Raw genomic sequence first — 14625 nt, forward strand, 5'->3', positions numbered from 1 at the left:
GATAGACATGGATCGATCCGCAGTCTTCTATGTGCCAGCATCCAGTTATGCCAGCACCATTTGTTGAAGATGCTTTCTTGTTTCCATTGTATAATTTTAGCTTCTTTTCCAAAGATCAGATGTTCATACATGTTCAGGTTAATATCAGGGTTCTCAGTTCAATTCCATTGGTGTACCTATCTATTTTTGTGCCAATACCAAGCTGTTTTCAGGACTATAGCTCTATAATAGAGCTGGAAATCAGGGATGGTGATGCCTCCAGACGTTGCCTTGTTGAACAGGGTTATTTTTGCTATCCTGAATCTTTTGTTTTTCCAGCAAAATTGGTTATTGATCTTTCAAGGTCTGGGAAGAATTGTGCTGTGATTTTAATGGGGATTGCATTGAATCTGTAGATTGCTTTTGTCAAGATTGCCATTTTTACTACCTATCCAAGAGCATGGGAGATCTTTCCATTTTCTGAGGTCTTCTTTAATTTCTTTCTTTAAAGACTCAAAGTTCTTGCAATACAGGTCTTTCACTTGTTTGGTTAGCATTACCCCAATGTATTTTATGTTGTTTTTGGCAATTGATAAGGGTGATGTTTCTCTGATTTCTTTCTCAGCCCTTTTATCGTCTGTATATAGTAGGGCTACTGATTTTCTTGAGTTGATCTTGTAGCCTTCCACTTTGCTCCCACAAGTTCTGAGCCTCCATTATCCCAAGCACATTTTGAAGGTAGAATAAATTGTATATCAAAGGCTTTGTTGTTGAGCTGATAGCCCAATTCCACTAGAAGCCTGATTAATGAAGATGGTCATTTCAGGTTGTGTATCCCCCATTACAAGGAGTCTTTACTAGAATTACCCTTATAGGTTCCAGGAAGTTTTCACTGTAGTATGTTTCAACATTGCCCCTGAAATATCCCCGATTTCCAGTCTTATCTCCCTCCATTCCCCTTCTACCACATAATCTCTCCTGTTCCTCCTCCCATGTCTCCAGTACACACCCAAAAGTATCTCTTCTATTGCCCTTCCCAGGGAGATCCTTGTATACCCCTTAGATCCCTCTTTGTTACTTATCATTCTGAGTCTGTGGATTATTGCGTAATTATCATTGACTTAACAGCTAATATCCACTTATAAGTGACTACATACCATCTTTGTCTTTCTGGTTCTGAGTTACCTTACTGAATGATTTTTTTTCTAGTTTCATTCATTTGCCTCCAAATTTCAGATGTCATGTTTTTAAGCAGATGAATAAAATCCAGTGTGTAAATGTACAACATTTTCTTTATGCATACTTTGTTTAAGGGACATATAGGTTGCTTCCAGTTTCTGACTATTATGTATAAACCTGCTGTGAACACAGTTGAACAAGTGTCCTTGTGGTAGGATGTAGCATCATTTGGGTAGGTATATGCTAACAAGTGGGATAGCTGGATCTTGAAGTGTGCTTATTGGCAATTTCCTGAGAAACCACCATATTGATTTCTGCATTGTCTGCACAAGTTTGCAGTGGAGGAGTGTTTCCCATGATCCATATCCTCTCCAGTCACTTTTTTTTTTATTTTAGCCATTTTGACTGGAGGTAGATGGAATCTCAGAGTTGTTTCAATTTTCATTTTCCTGATGGCTAAGATGCTGAGCCTTTCTTTTAGTCTTTCAAAGCCATTTGAGCTTCCTATGCTACGAATTTTCTGTTTAGATATGTACCCAACTTTTTGGCTGAATTATTTGCTTTGTTGATTTCTAGTTTCTTAAATTCTTTAGTAGTCCTGAGGACTGAGTATCATGCCCAGGAAATTAACACAGTTACATGTGTGGAAGGAATAAATAAACACATTTTAAAAGTCCTGGGAATTATTCCAAGAGCATATATCAAAAGAGGAAGCTTCTATTTATAAGCTTCTATTTATAGAGATTATTATTCCTTGTATAAGTAAATGGACAAATTAATCAAACTTATTGCTTTTACCCCAAACTTATAGTTGGGGTAAAAATAAATTTTCTAATTCCTGCTTTGTTTTCCATTCAATGTCTGTTGGTTTTTTTTTTTTTTGCTTAAGAACTTATGTTTTGCTTTCTTTCAATGTTTTTATTTATTCTTTTACAATTTCTTCATTCTCGTATGTAACATATTTTGATCATATTCCCCTCTCTTCTCTCTACCACTACCCGTTCACCCCTCCATCCCAGCAAGTTCTATTCCTACCTTCATCTTTATTTTTTCCCTAAAGAAAGCTTTGTCTACCACTTACATCCTGAGTGTAGTGTCAATGGAGAGACTAAAACCCTTTTTAAACTCAACACATAGCAAAGCTAAAGACAACAAACTCATAGTATGTCTGGAAACAACTCAGAATTTCAGGGGAAAAATCTGCATTAGTTAGTTGTTAGCTTTAAAATACTTCATATTTCAAGATATTAACTCACCTCGGTAGTGTATGAAAAACAATAGCAGGTAAAACTGCAGACAACAGTGTCACTGATGATGACCTGCCTGTCACTAACACTTGTTTTTAAGGTAATTTGGTAACTATCACATTGAGATGGTCCTTCTTCTGCAAATATTTTTCAGGTATGACACAGGATCAGAGTTTCCTCTGTGAACTTCTGTGACAATCTTTCACCAGGAGAGGAGCTATTTCACACAAAAGTCAAGCTTATTGGTTTGCTCCTCATGGCTTGCTCAGCCAGTTTTCTTATAGCAACCAGGACTACCACCCCTGTGTGGTACCACCCACAGTGAGATGGGCCCTCCCACAGCAATAATCAATCAAGAAAATACACCACATTCTTTCTCATTGACATTCCTGGTAGGACATTTTTTTTCTCAATTGAGGTTCCTTCTTTCAAATGACTCTAGCTTGTGTCAAATTGATGTAAAACTGTGCTGCATAGTGTCATTCAATAATGATAGGAGTGAGTATTAATAATGCTTAAAGGCCTTAGAAGCACACCATAATTCATAGAACAGTAAAATAAAGATTTCTTGTCTGTAAAATCTCAACCTATAAGATGAAGGGACAAGAAACAATTTAGCACCTCTTAATTAAAAAATAAACAAACCTCAGTACTTGGTAAGAGCATGCCCAACTATTAAGATACAAATAAGAATTCTGTCCACCAGCAAAATATACTGTGGGTAAGATTTGAGAGCTTCTATTATGACATTAACACCACTAAGCATTTGCTACCTAATTTCATACCTACTGCCTTGACTGAACCTTAAAATACCCATGCTGTTGTAATTCATAAAAGAGATGACAATCCAAACATTTGGCTTTATTTTACACGCATTCTGTTGAAAAAGAGCTTTCAAACAGGCACAGAACCTTACATTCATGTTTTTATTTTCTAATAAAGCAAACAGTTTTTAGTAGAGTTGAAATAAAATGGTTTCATTTTCGCATTAAACTCCTTACCTTGAACTTCAGTGACTCATACCTTTTAGAGATGTTTCTTTGAGTTTAATTATCTTTGTTCACGTAAGCAGGGGTGTGGTTGGTTTACTGAAGCATGGGCAACTTTACAGGCCTATACTAATCAAGAGCATTCCCTCTTCTCACCAGCTATTGACTGCCAATAGCTTCTTAGGTGTGGGTGGGGCATCAACATCCTCTTCCCCATCTGTGGTGAGTTCAGGAGTATAGGGCTGTGTCATGTCCAGAAGACAGTGGTTCACAGCCTCATCTCAGGACTCCAACATTCTTTCTGTCCCTCTTTCCTGTGATGTTCCTTGAGTCTTGGGAAGGGGTGATCTGGCTTTCCAATTTAGGGCTGAGAATTCCAGTCATCAACTGTACTCAAAGTCACTTACTCTCAGCACTTTGTCCAGTGAGGAATGTCTATATTAACTATTCAAAATAAAGCATCTCTGTCCAAGGTTGAGAGCATAGTAATCTATGGGAATAAGCCCCCAAAAATGTAGAAGGCAGTTTGTCAACATTTCCATTTATAGTAAAACAATGGCAGGTTTCGCCTAAGGGTGTTTGACCTCACAGCTATGAGCCTTGATCATATTTACCATACTAGGCATGAATTTCCTCTCATGGATCAAACCTCAAATCTAATCACCAAGAAACTGACTATTCCATGCCTGCATATCAGTATTGCACCAATGGGTATATCGTGCCTGCCCAGTTGTTATTGAATCTCACAGTGTTTTTAAGCATAAAATTTTTGATAAGGAAAAATTTTAATGATAAACTGAGTGAAATATTTGAGTAGAGAGCAGCAGAATTTTAAACCATTGCTTTGACATTTTACATAAAATTCTTTTTAATAGTTTTAAAACTTCCTAAAAATACAGGTTTTCACTCACTTTTCTCACTGATAGAAACAAAACTGGAAAATTTTAGTTCTTTGCCTTTTGAGTGCTAAAGACTAATTCTAATTAAATCTACTTGAAGACAGGAGACGACCCTGAAAAAATGGCCTCAGAGACTTACATGCCAGGCCCCATGTGCTTGATTGAGAATGTAAAAGGGAAACTGAGACCTAATCAGAAAGCTCTGGAGATCCTGTCAGCCATTACACAGCCTGTGGTGGTGGTGGCCATTGTGGGTCTCTACCGCACAGGTAAATCCTACCTGATGAACAAACTGGCTGGAAAGAACACAGGTGAGTGCCACCAACAAAGCTGTTCTGAGTCCCCTCTGTCCTCCCACATCATCAGCTTCCAGATACAAATGTGAAGAATTTAGTATTTCCACCAGAGTTCCACTGGTTGTTTAGTTGTTGCCAATCAAGCTTTCTTTGAACTCATGATTCTCTTCCTTAGCTTCCAGAGTGCTGGGGCTATTGCCCATGCAGCATCACAAGTGGCTCCTAGCTTTCCTTTTAGAAACATAAATCATTCCTTTTCTAGATGAAAGCAATAATCCAAATTACTAATTTATATATTAGTAAAATTTAACATGTTATTATGTCTCTATGACAACTAGTTTCCACTGGTGTCTATACTTTAAAAGTTGCAACCTATATTATCTGCTTTAAATTTTTTGTATTGTTGTAAAATGTCTAACATAAAATTTAAAATTATTGTTAGCTATACATTTTTGGCATGGGTAAATTTTTGTGTATTCATCATGCCCGTCTAGCTCTAGAACTATCTCATTTCCCCCTAGAGAAATGAAATCTATTGTAGTCCCTTTCCTAGCATTATCTGACATCTGTGTTCCTCAACTTTACAGCAGCGGGAAAATCACATAAGTGGAATCGTTAGGTTTGTTTCTTTGTAAGTTGTTTCTTTCACATAGCATGATAGTGGCAAGACTTTTCATTGCTAGAACACATAGCATTTTGCCTTCTTTTTTTAGAGTTCAATAACTGTATGTGTATAACTATTGTCATCTATTGTTGATACACAGAAACCTTTGGCTGCTGTGACAAATGCTAACATGAATATTAGTATAACAATCTGTTTGAGTTCATGCTGTTATTTAAGCTTATATTCTGCATGCTATGATCAAATACCCAAGTGAAGCCACATTAGGAAGAAGGGTTTACTCTAACTCACAGTTAAAGGGCTATTAGTTTATTACGGCAAGGAAGACTTGACATAGTAGTTCTATCCATTTCGATGGAAGCTTATGGAGTGTTCACATCACACCTAGGCAACAAGAAGTATAAGACCCAAGTTAGAGTCACTGTTTATCATCAAGGGTCTTCTACTAGTCTACTTCTGCCAGTCAATCTACACCTTCCAAAGGTTTACATCTCCAAAAATTAACACTACCTATTGGGACCAAGTATTAAAACGAATGAACCTTAGGGAGATGATTCGCACACTAGCCAGAACATTCTACCTTTGGGCATCATTGGCTTATAGCCATCTCAGAATGCAAAACTCATTTGACTCAATTTCCAAAGACCTCATAGTCATGAAGTTCTAATAGCATACATAATTCCAATGTCTCTTCTGAGATTCATGGCAAATTTTTAGCTGTGATCCTGTGGAAAATCAAAATACCAGTTACACTCTTCTAATACATCATAATGTAGAGTAAAAATCTCCATTCCAAAGATAAACATGATGGTTGCAAAACTATACCAAAATAAGAATAAAGTCCAGGCAGAGGCCAAACCAAGCTCCACATCCAGCAGCCAAAGTAGATGGAAGCTTCATACAGGTTCCAACAGGTTTTTAGTTCTGTCTCTAACCATGTCCTCCATCTCAGACTGGCTACACCCATTACCTGTAGCTTTTCTCAGTGGATGCCACATGGTCCTGGCATCGCCTGCATCCTGGAGCATCCCCTGCAGCTTATGCTTCACCTTCACCTTTGTTCACAGCATTCTCACGAATGCACCTTCCTTCTGCAACCTTGGTGCAAGACCGGATGGATGTGTGCCTATTGCATGCTCAATGGCTGGAAGTACTTATTTTTTTCTGCTGAAACTTTGGTTTCATTTAGCTGTCCTGGCCTAGCATATGCTAATTGTTTCATTTTCTTTTTTATTATGTTAATTTTAAATAGCTTGTTTAACATCTCAAGCCCAGTTACCTCTCCTTCCCCTCCACCCAGGAATCATAGGTTTGAAGACAGATCAGGCACCAGTGTGTCCTCTAGTGATCTAAAGAGATGACACCAACTGGCAAGCTAAGCAATAGTGGAGAGACCACCTCGAATGCCCATTCCTGATAATGAACTTGATGTCTATAACCATCCTGGAGCCTTCATCCAGTGACTGATGGAAGCAGAGGCAAACACCCACAGTTAAACACTGAACTGAACCCAAGGAACCCAGTGACAGAGAGAGAGGAGCGATGAGCAAATTGGCAAAGAATGGGCTGACAAAACCAGCAGAGACAGCTGATCTGAACAGGGGAGAGCTCTTAGACCCCAGACCGACAGCTGGGAGGCCAGCATGGGACTGATCCAGACCCCCTGAATGTGAGAGTCAGTGAGGAGGCCTGGGCAACCTATGGGGCCTTGAGCAGTGGATTAGTGTTTATCCCTGGCATACAAACAGACTTTGTGTGTCCATAACACAAAGAGGGATGCTCTCTCAGCCTGGACTCTTAGGGGAGTGCCTAGACCCTGCCCTGAGTGAAATGACAGACTCTAGATATCCCCTATGTGGAAGGAAGCATATGCTAATTTTATATACATTTCTTGAAATACATGCCACTAACTATATTCCTCTCTTTCCTTTTCTGTGCTTTGCAGGCTTCTCTCTGGGCTCCACAGTGCAGTCTCATACCAAAGGGATCTGGATGTGGTGTCTGCCTCATCCCCAGAAGGAAAACCATACCCTTGTTCTTCTTGACACAGAGGGTCTGGGAGATATTGAAAAAGTAAGAATTGAGGGATGTTGCAATTCATACCCTCATCTCTTACATTAGATAGCTTTTAATGTCATTTCATTTATATTTACCTACCATATGTCTAAGTTTAGTTAACAGAATTGAGAAAAAAATTTCAAGGATCCTAGAAGAGCAATGTGGTTAATACACAGTGTTCATGAGACTAACAACAGGCTAGCAGCATTAATCAGAATCATAATAAACAAAAGTGCACATAAAATTGTCATTTTCTTTGGAAATTGGTATTTGAATTTGGATGTCTTGCATAGATCATAAATATTATATAGATTTTATAATTCTTCTAGAAGCACTCTAGGTGGTCATACTCTTGTGTTCTGACTTCCAGGGTGACAACCAGAATGACTGCTGGATCTTTGCCCTGGCTATACTTCTAAGCAGCACCTTTGTGTACAACAGCATGGGAGCCATCAACCAGCAGGCCATGGACCAGCTGCAGTATCCTTTCTGTAGCACAGAGCATAAACACACACACACATACACACACTCACACACACACGTGTGTGTGATAGTGGGTCATAGTAGTGACAATATCAGATACCTATCACTGACTTGATAATTGGGTCAGAGAAAGAGCCATTCAAATTGTGGGAATGGATGAGACTAATGTGAGGATTTGGAACCTGTGTGTTCATCTTCTTCCTTAGCCTCTTAGATATGTGACAGAGCTGACAGATCGGATCAGAACAACATCCTCACCTCATAGCAATGGGGTTGAGGACTCAGCCAAGTTTGTGAGCTTCTTCCCTGACTTTGTGTGGACTCTGCGGGATGTGACCATAAAGCTTGAAGCTGATGGACAAAACCTCACAGCAGATGAGTACCTGGAGAATTCCCTGACACTCAAGCAAGGTACCTGTATTGTTTTTTCCTTTTTTGCAGGTGTTAATAGTCACTATTTTACTTTTCTAGATTATTTCTAAGAAGTAGTTTTTGGTATCTGTATCAATATGTCAATTTCAGTGAAAGTGTTCCCTGGTGATGGAGACATATCCACCCTGTACCATGAGCAGATTGTTTTACGCTCTCTCTTAGGTTGTGTGGACATGCATACTGTCAAGAACATGGAGGAGAAGAAACACTTATTAGGAAACAGCCATAAGTTATACATTAACACCTACTAGGTGTATGACTGTAATTTCTTGACTTTCTCCAGGTACCAGCAAAGAAGTTGAAAAGTATAACCTCCCCCGACTCTGTATTCGAAAGTTCTTCCCCAAGAAGAAATGCTTTGTCTTCTATCCACCCACTGAGTGGAAAAAACTTTCTGAGCTTGATGAATTGCATGATGATGAGTTGGATTCCGACTTTGTGCAGCAGGCAGCAGAATTCTGTTCCTTCATCTTCAGCTCTTCCAAGGCCAAATCTCTCCCAGGAGGCATTGAGGTCAACGGAGCTCGTGAGTCTTCTGCCCAGTCCTGCTTGATAGCTTTACTCTGGTGATAATACCCACAAACTTCATTTTTGACAGTTCTCAAATTCTAGACATCCTAAACTAATACTTAAATTGTGGGGTAAAAAATGAACTGTCTTTGAAAAATTTATGTAGGCTAAAGCAAAGCAACTCAATCCATATCATTGACATTTTGCATTGCACAATTTGTCAATCAAAGACACATATGTCACTATTTAGATTCAATGTAATTTGATTTTAAAGAGTACAAACTCAATGTGCATGTTCATATTTTGACAGAAAAATTGCTATATACAGCTATTGCCTAGTGATAATAGGAGCCACAGATGCAAAACATTTTGTTTAGCTTAAAGTTCTGTTGCACAATAGTGAGGTTGGCTAAATTGGAGGCATGCATTTGCTAGAAGAGTATACTGATTATTCGTGGACATGCTCAGAACTACAACATATGGAGACTACTTCACTCTAAAATAAATGTCATCACATTTTTTCTGTATGTAGGACTAGAGAAATTGGTGCTCACATACATCAATGCCATCAGCAGTGGGGATCTCCCCTGCATAGAGAATGCAGTACTGACCATGGCAAAGATAGAGAACTCTGCTGCAGTGCAAAAGGCCATTGCCCACTATAACCAGCAGATGAGCCAGAGGGTGAAGCTGCCTACAGAGACCCTCCAGGAATTGCTAGAAATTCACAGGACCTGTGAGAGAGAGGCCATAGAAATCTTCCTCAGGACCTCCTTTAAAGATGAAGACCATTCATTTCAAAAGGAATTATTGGTAAATTTATGCCATATTTAAGTGGATAATGAAATTTATGCCATGTTTAAGTGGATGGTGAAATTTATGTCGTGTTTAAACAGGTACTGAAATTCAAAATATTATGAGGAAATACCAGGCATTTACTTTGAGAATCACTTTTCCCTCGATGGTAACTGTCCTCTTTTTAATAATCATTAAAAAGAACTTTCTTATTATGGACCCAAATTTTGAAGCTTTTGAAATAAACCTTGTACTTTATATTTGTATAAATATTGTACATTTACACTCTTCATTCTAATTGCACACATATGAGCTATTTGGAGGCTCCAATTTGATAAGATGTCTTATGTCATCATACCAATTTACTGTAAAGCTAAACCAGAGCAAAGAAACTTGACCAGGCAGTTATTGTATCACATGTATTTCCTTTATGGTGGTGATTGGTCAGCTTTGAGCTGGAACTATTTCAATTGGGTGTTGTAAAAGTAGCTCTGATTGTGCTAAACACCCTTTAGATAAGTTGCATGAGAAAATCCAAGTTGAGGGAAAATATGAGGCTCTGTCATAAATTCTCTCTTCTAGGAGAATTGCCTCAAGTTCTGGATTCAGCTAAAGCTTTCCTGTTACCCCTGTTTTGCTTCCTATTTTTGTATTAAAGGCTCAGCTAGAAAAGAGTTGGAAGGGCACCTGTAATAAGAACATGAAACTATCATCAGACCGGTGCTCAGAGTTACTTCGGAACATCTTTGGCCCTCTAGAAGAAGCAGTGACAAAGGGTGATTATTCTCAACCAGGTGGATATCTTCTCTTTGTTGAGGAAAGAGATGAGCTGAAGAAAAAGTACCTCAGGGAACCTGGGAAGGGGATACAGGTAATCAAGCTTTGGCCATTAACACTGAGTGGCTACTGGCATGCCTACCTAGAACACCAGTGTCACATAGGCACATATGTCAGTGCACATAGATGTGTGGTTTTGTACACAGTGTGCTCAGTAGAGCCCACTGATGACATCAGATGTGTTCAAGTGCTCATCAAAGGCAGTACATTCACATAGCATGGATTATGAGGTAACCCACAGTTGCAGCTAGACATTTGCTGTTACAGAGAACAGAGATGCAACGGTAGTGGCTTAAGTAGAAATGATATTTTCTGAGTTTATCCTTCAATATGGCTTTTAGGGAAACAGGATCTATGAGTGCAAAGGCCATCTTCTTTCTTTCCAGGTGTTACCTCTGCACTCCATTCCCTCCTTTCCTGCCCTGTTTTAGTTCCTCTAATTTGCTTTTCTCATGAAGGCCTCATTTTTGAGCATCTTCAGCCAACCTGAAACCATAGTTTTAGTGTTTCAAATAATGGAAATGGCTCTTAATGTGAAGAGCAGCAACTTTCTTTGTTTCAATGTCCCTATAACTCCTTACAAGACCCCATCTTGAAGGTTTCACAATTGCCTTTGTGGCAGCATGTGACAGGAAGACTTGAGCTCCAGCACTACCAAATACAAGAAGCATAGCTCCGTGACAGACAGAGACAGACAGAAACAAACACTTGTACCATTTCCTTCTGTTAACATGTGTTCTTGAAACTCCAAGGCTCAGGAGATTCTGCAGGAGTACTTGCAGTCCAAGGCAATTATGGCTGAGGCAATTCTACAGACAGATCACGCTCTCACAGTAAAACAAAAGGAGATTGAAGGTAAGAACTGACCCAGGAAACTCTATGTACTATCTCTTAACAGTTTCAATAGTCCCCACTAAATCTGTTGTCATTAAACAAGAGCAAGAAGAGCAAGATTGTCATGGCTTCTGAAGTCATTGCTGAGTTTGGCAAATGCACTCATCAGCATTATGTTTTCCACAAAGAACAAACAGCCCTATGTGGTTCCCTCTATAAAATCACACATCTTGCTATTCAGAAGTGGAGAATGAGGCAAGAGATAATAATTAAAAGGTACTTACTTTTCTTCCCTTTTTTCCTCAGTTGAACGAGCAAAAGCTGAGTCTGCAGAAGCTGCTATAAAAATGCTGAAGGAAAGGGAAGAGAAGCATTTGCAAATGATGAGGGAGAGAGAAATATGCCATCAGGAACGAGTGAGGCAGTTGACTGAGAAGATGGAAAGGGAACGAGCTCAGATAGTAGAGGAGCAAGAGAAGATTCTGGCCCTTAAACTGCAGGTATTGAGTTGTCATTCCAGCTTCAACATCCACTGTCCTCTTTCAAAAGCACACTTTAGGGCTAAATCTCACAGTATACCTTAGTCTTCTATTTTAGTTTTTATGAACTATTACTCCAAATGCAATTCATTTCATTAAGCATTTCATTAAGCCTGCCTGGGCCACTAAACATTAATTGCGATTCTGTCGGGCCATTTGTCTGAGGGAGTCAATGCATTCTTCTAATGCCTTGATAATGATGGTGGCTTCCCTTGACTGTTGTACTACCAAGAAAGAGAAGTTTTGGGTTGACCTTTCTTTCTCTTTTTTAAATTAACTTTTCTTCCTGTATTTTACATACTGACAACAGTTTCCTCTTCCTCTTCTCCTAGTATTCCTCTGCTCTCCCCCCACTCCCATCTGTCCCCCTTTTCATCCACCCACTTCTCCTCTGTCTCCATTCAGAAAATGACAGGCCTCCCATAGGCTTGAGCATAGATAGCATGGTTCATCAAGTTGAAGTAAGATCCAGTTCTTCTCCCTGTATAAATACTGGGCAAGTAAATCCAGCATGGGGAACAGGTTCCTAAAAGTCAGCTAAGCATCAGGGATTGGTCCTGATCTTACTGGTAGGAGCCTTACAAACAGACCAAGCTACAAACTGTTATACACATGCAGAAGGCCCAGGCCAGTCCCATGAAGGCTCCCTATGTGTTGGTCCTCAGTCCATGAGCTCCCAAATGTTCAGATCAACTGTCTCTGTGGATTCCTCTACCATGACTTTGATCTCACTGGATCATACAATCCCTTATCCCCTTCTTCAGAAGGACTCTTAGAGTTCTGCCTAGTACTTGGCTGTGGATCTCTGAGTCTGCTTCCATCAGTTACTGGATAAAGGCTCTAAGATGACAATTAGGATAGTCACCAATCTGATTATAAGAGATGACTAGTTCAGGCACCCTCTCCACTACTGTTAGGGGTCTTATTTAGGGTCACCCTTGTGGATTGCAGAGAGTTTCCCTGGTACAAGTTTTCTCCATAGCCCTCCAGCCTGCCCCCTTCAACTGCCTCCTGCACTCAGACTGCCCAATCCACTCCCTTACATTCCCAATCCCCACTACCTCCACCACTGCCCCCAGTTTACCCAGGAGATCTCATCAATTATCCCTTCTCAGGAAAATAAATCCATGCATCCCTCTGTAGGCCATCTTTGTTATCTAGGCTCTCTGGTGATCCTGTACTTTACTCCTAATATCCACTTATGAGTGAGTACATACCATATTTGTTTTTCTGTTTCTGGGTTACCTCACTCAGAATTATTTTTTATAGTTCCATCCATTTCCAGGACATTTCATGAGGTCATTTTTTCCAGCTGAGCAATTCTCTATTGTGTAAATGTACCACATTTCCTTATCCATTCTTTGGCATCTAGATTGTTTCCAGGTTCTGGGTATTATGAATAATGCTACTATGAACATAGTTTAGCAAGTGTCCTTGTGGTATGATTGAGCATCCTTTGAATATACGGCCAATATTGGAATTGCTATGTCCTGAGGTAGATTGATTCCCATTTTTTTGAGAAATCACCATATTGATTTCCAAAGTAGCTGTACCAGTTTGCACTCCAACCAACAATGGAGGAGTGTTACCCTTACTCCACATCATCTTCAGCATAAGCTATCAACAGTGTTTTTGATCTTAGTCATTCTGACAGGTGTAAGAAGGTATTTCAAAATTGTTTTGATTTGCATTTCCCTGATGTCTAAAGATGTTGAACAATTTTTTAAATGCCTTTTCACTATCTGAGATTCCTGGGCTGAGAACTTTCTGTTTAAATTTGTACCACATTTGTAATTCAATTATTTGGTACTTTGATGTCTAGTATATTGAGTTCTTTATATGTATTTATGAGATCAGCCCTCTGTCAGATGTGGAGTTGGTGAAGACATTTCCCCATTCTGTAGGCTGACATTTTGTCTAATTGACTGTGTCCTTTGCCTTACAGAAGCTTTGCACTTTGGGGAGTTCTCATTTATTAATCGTTGCTCTTAAAGTCTGTGCTACTGATATTATAGTCAGGAAGTAGCCTCCTGTGTTCAAGGCTAGTTCCCAATTTCTCTTCTATCAGGTTCAATGTAACTGAATTTATGTTGAGGTTTTTTTTCTCTTGGACTTGAGTTTTGTTTATCATAATAGATATGGATATATTTGCATTTTTCTACATGCCAACCTCCAGTTATGGCAGCATCATTTGTTGAAGATGCTTTCTTTTTCCATTGTATGATTCTGGCTTCTTTCTAAAGAATCAGGTGTTCATGGTTTCTGGATTGATGTCAGGGACTTCAATCCTATTCAATTGATCCACTTGTCTGTTTTTATTCCAAGGCCAAGATGTTTTTTTTATTACCATAGCTCTACGATAGAGCTTAAAGTCATGGATAATGATACCTTTATTGTACAGGATTCCTTTAGCTATCCTTGATTTTTTGTTTTTCCACATGAGATTGAGCACTGTTCTTTTGAGGTTTGTGAAGAATTGTGTTGATTTTGATGGGTATTTTGTTGAATCTATAGATGGCTTTATAGTAAGATTGACATTTTTATCCAAGAACATGGGAGATCTTTTCATTTTCTGTTATCTTCTTCAATATCTTTCTCAAAGACTTAAAGTTCATGTATGTAGATCTTTCACTTTTGGTTAGAGTTGCCCCAGGATATTTTATAATATTTATGGCTATTGTAAAGGGTGTTGTATCTCTGGTTGACATTTCTAATGCTAATGATCCCTCAGGTAAAGTAAACCTCTGAATGGACCAATGCAGCCATGCTCATTGTAACACTGGACTGTCAGTATTTAAGTCACCAAATTCAGGTATGAATTTGGCAGTCCTAAGGCTACCTCCTTTCCCTCTCTCTCTCTCTCTCTCTCTCTCTCTCTCTCTCTCTCTCTCTCTCTCTCTCTCGATTTTTTAAACTAAATTAGAAA

General features: G+C 39.1%; 1 protein-coding gene across 3 annotated transcripts in view; it reads left to right on the top strand.

Annotated features, from left to right (window-relative positions):
• LOC101834044 (guanylate-binding protein 1) overlaps positions 1-14625 on the top strand; it is a 43626-nt gene that overhangs the window by 2381 nt on the left and 26620 nt on the right. For 2 of the 3 annotated variants that reach the window (XM_040751681.1, XM_040751679.1), the window contains exons 2-11: positions 2560-2797; positions 4394-4604; positions 7157-7284; positions 7640-7749; positions 7967-8163; positions 8468-8710; positions 9227-9507; positions 10148-10360; positions 11079-11181; positions 11467-11660. In XM_040751681.1, coding sequence (XP_040607615.1) covers positions 2732-2797; positions 4394-4604; positions 7157-7284; positions 7640-7749; positions 7967-8163; positions 8468-8710; positions 9227-9507; positions 10148-10360; positions 11079-11181; positions 11467-11660 — 1746 coding nt within the window. In that variant the 5' untranslated portion in view covers positions 2560-2731. The remainder of the gene's footprint in view (positions 1-2559; positions 2798-4393; positions 4605-7156; positions 7285-7639; positions 7750-7966; positions 8164-8467; positions 8711-9226; positions 9508-10147; positions 10361-11078; positions 11182-11466; positions 11661-14625) is intronic. The other variant, XM_021233934.2, reaches the window with a different exon arrangement.

Source organism: Mesocricetus auratus, unplaced genomic scaffold, assembly GCF_017639785.1.
Source record: "Mesocricetus auratus isolate SY011 unplaced genomic scaffold, BCM_Maur_2.0 Super-Scaffold_100009, whole genome shotgun sequence".
NCBI classification, from domain to species: domain Eukaryota; kingdom Metazoa; phylum Chordata; class Mammalia; order Rodentia; family Cricetidae; genus Mesocricetus; species Mesocricetus auratus.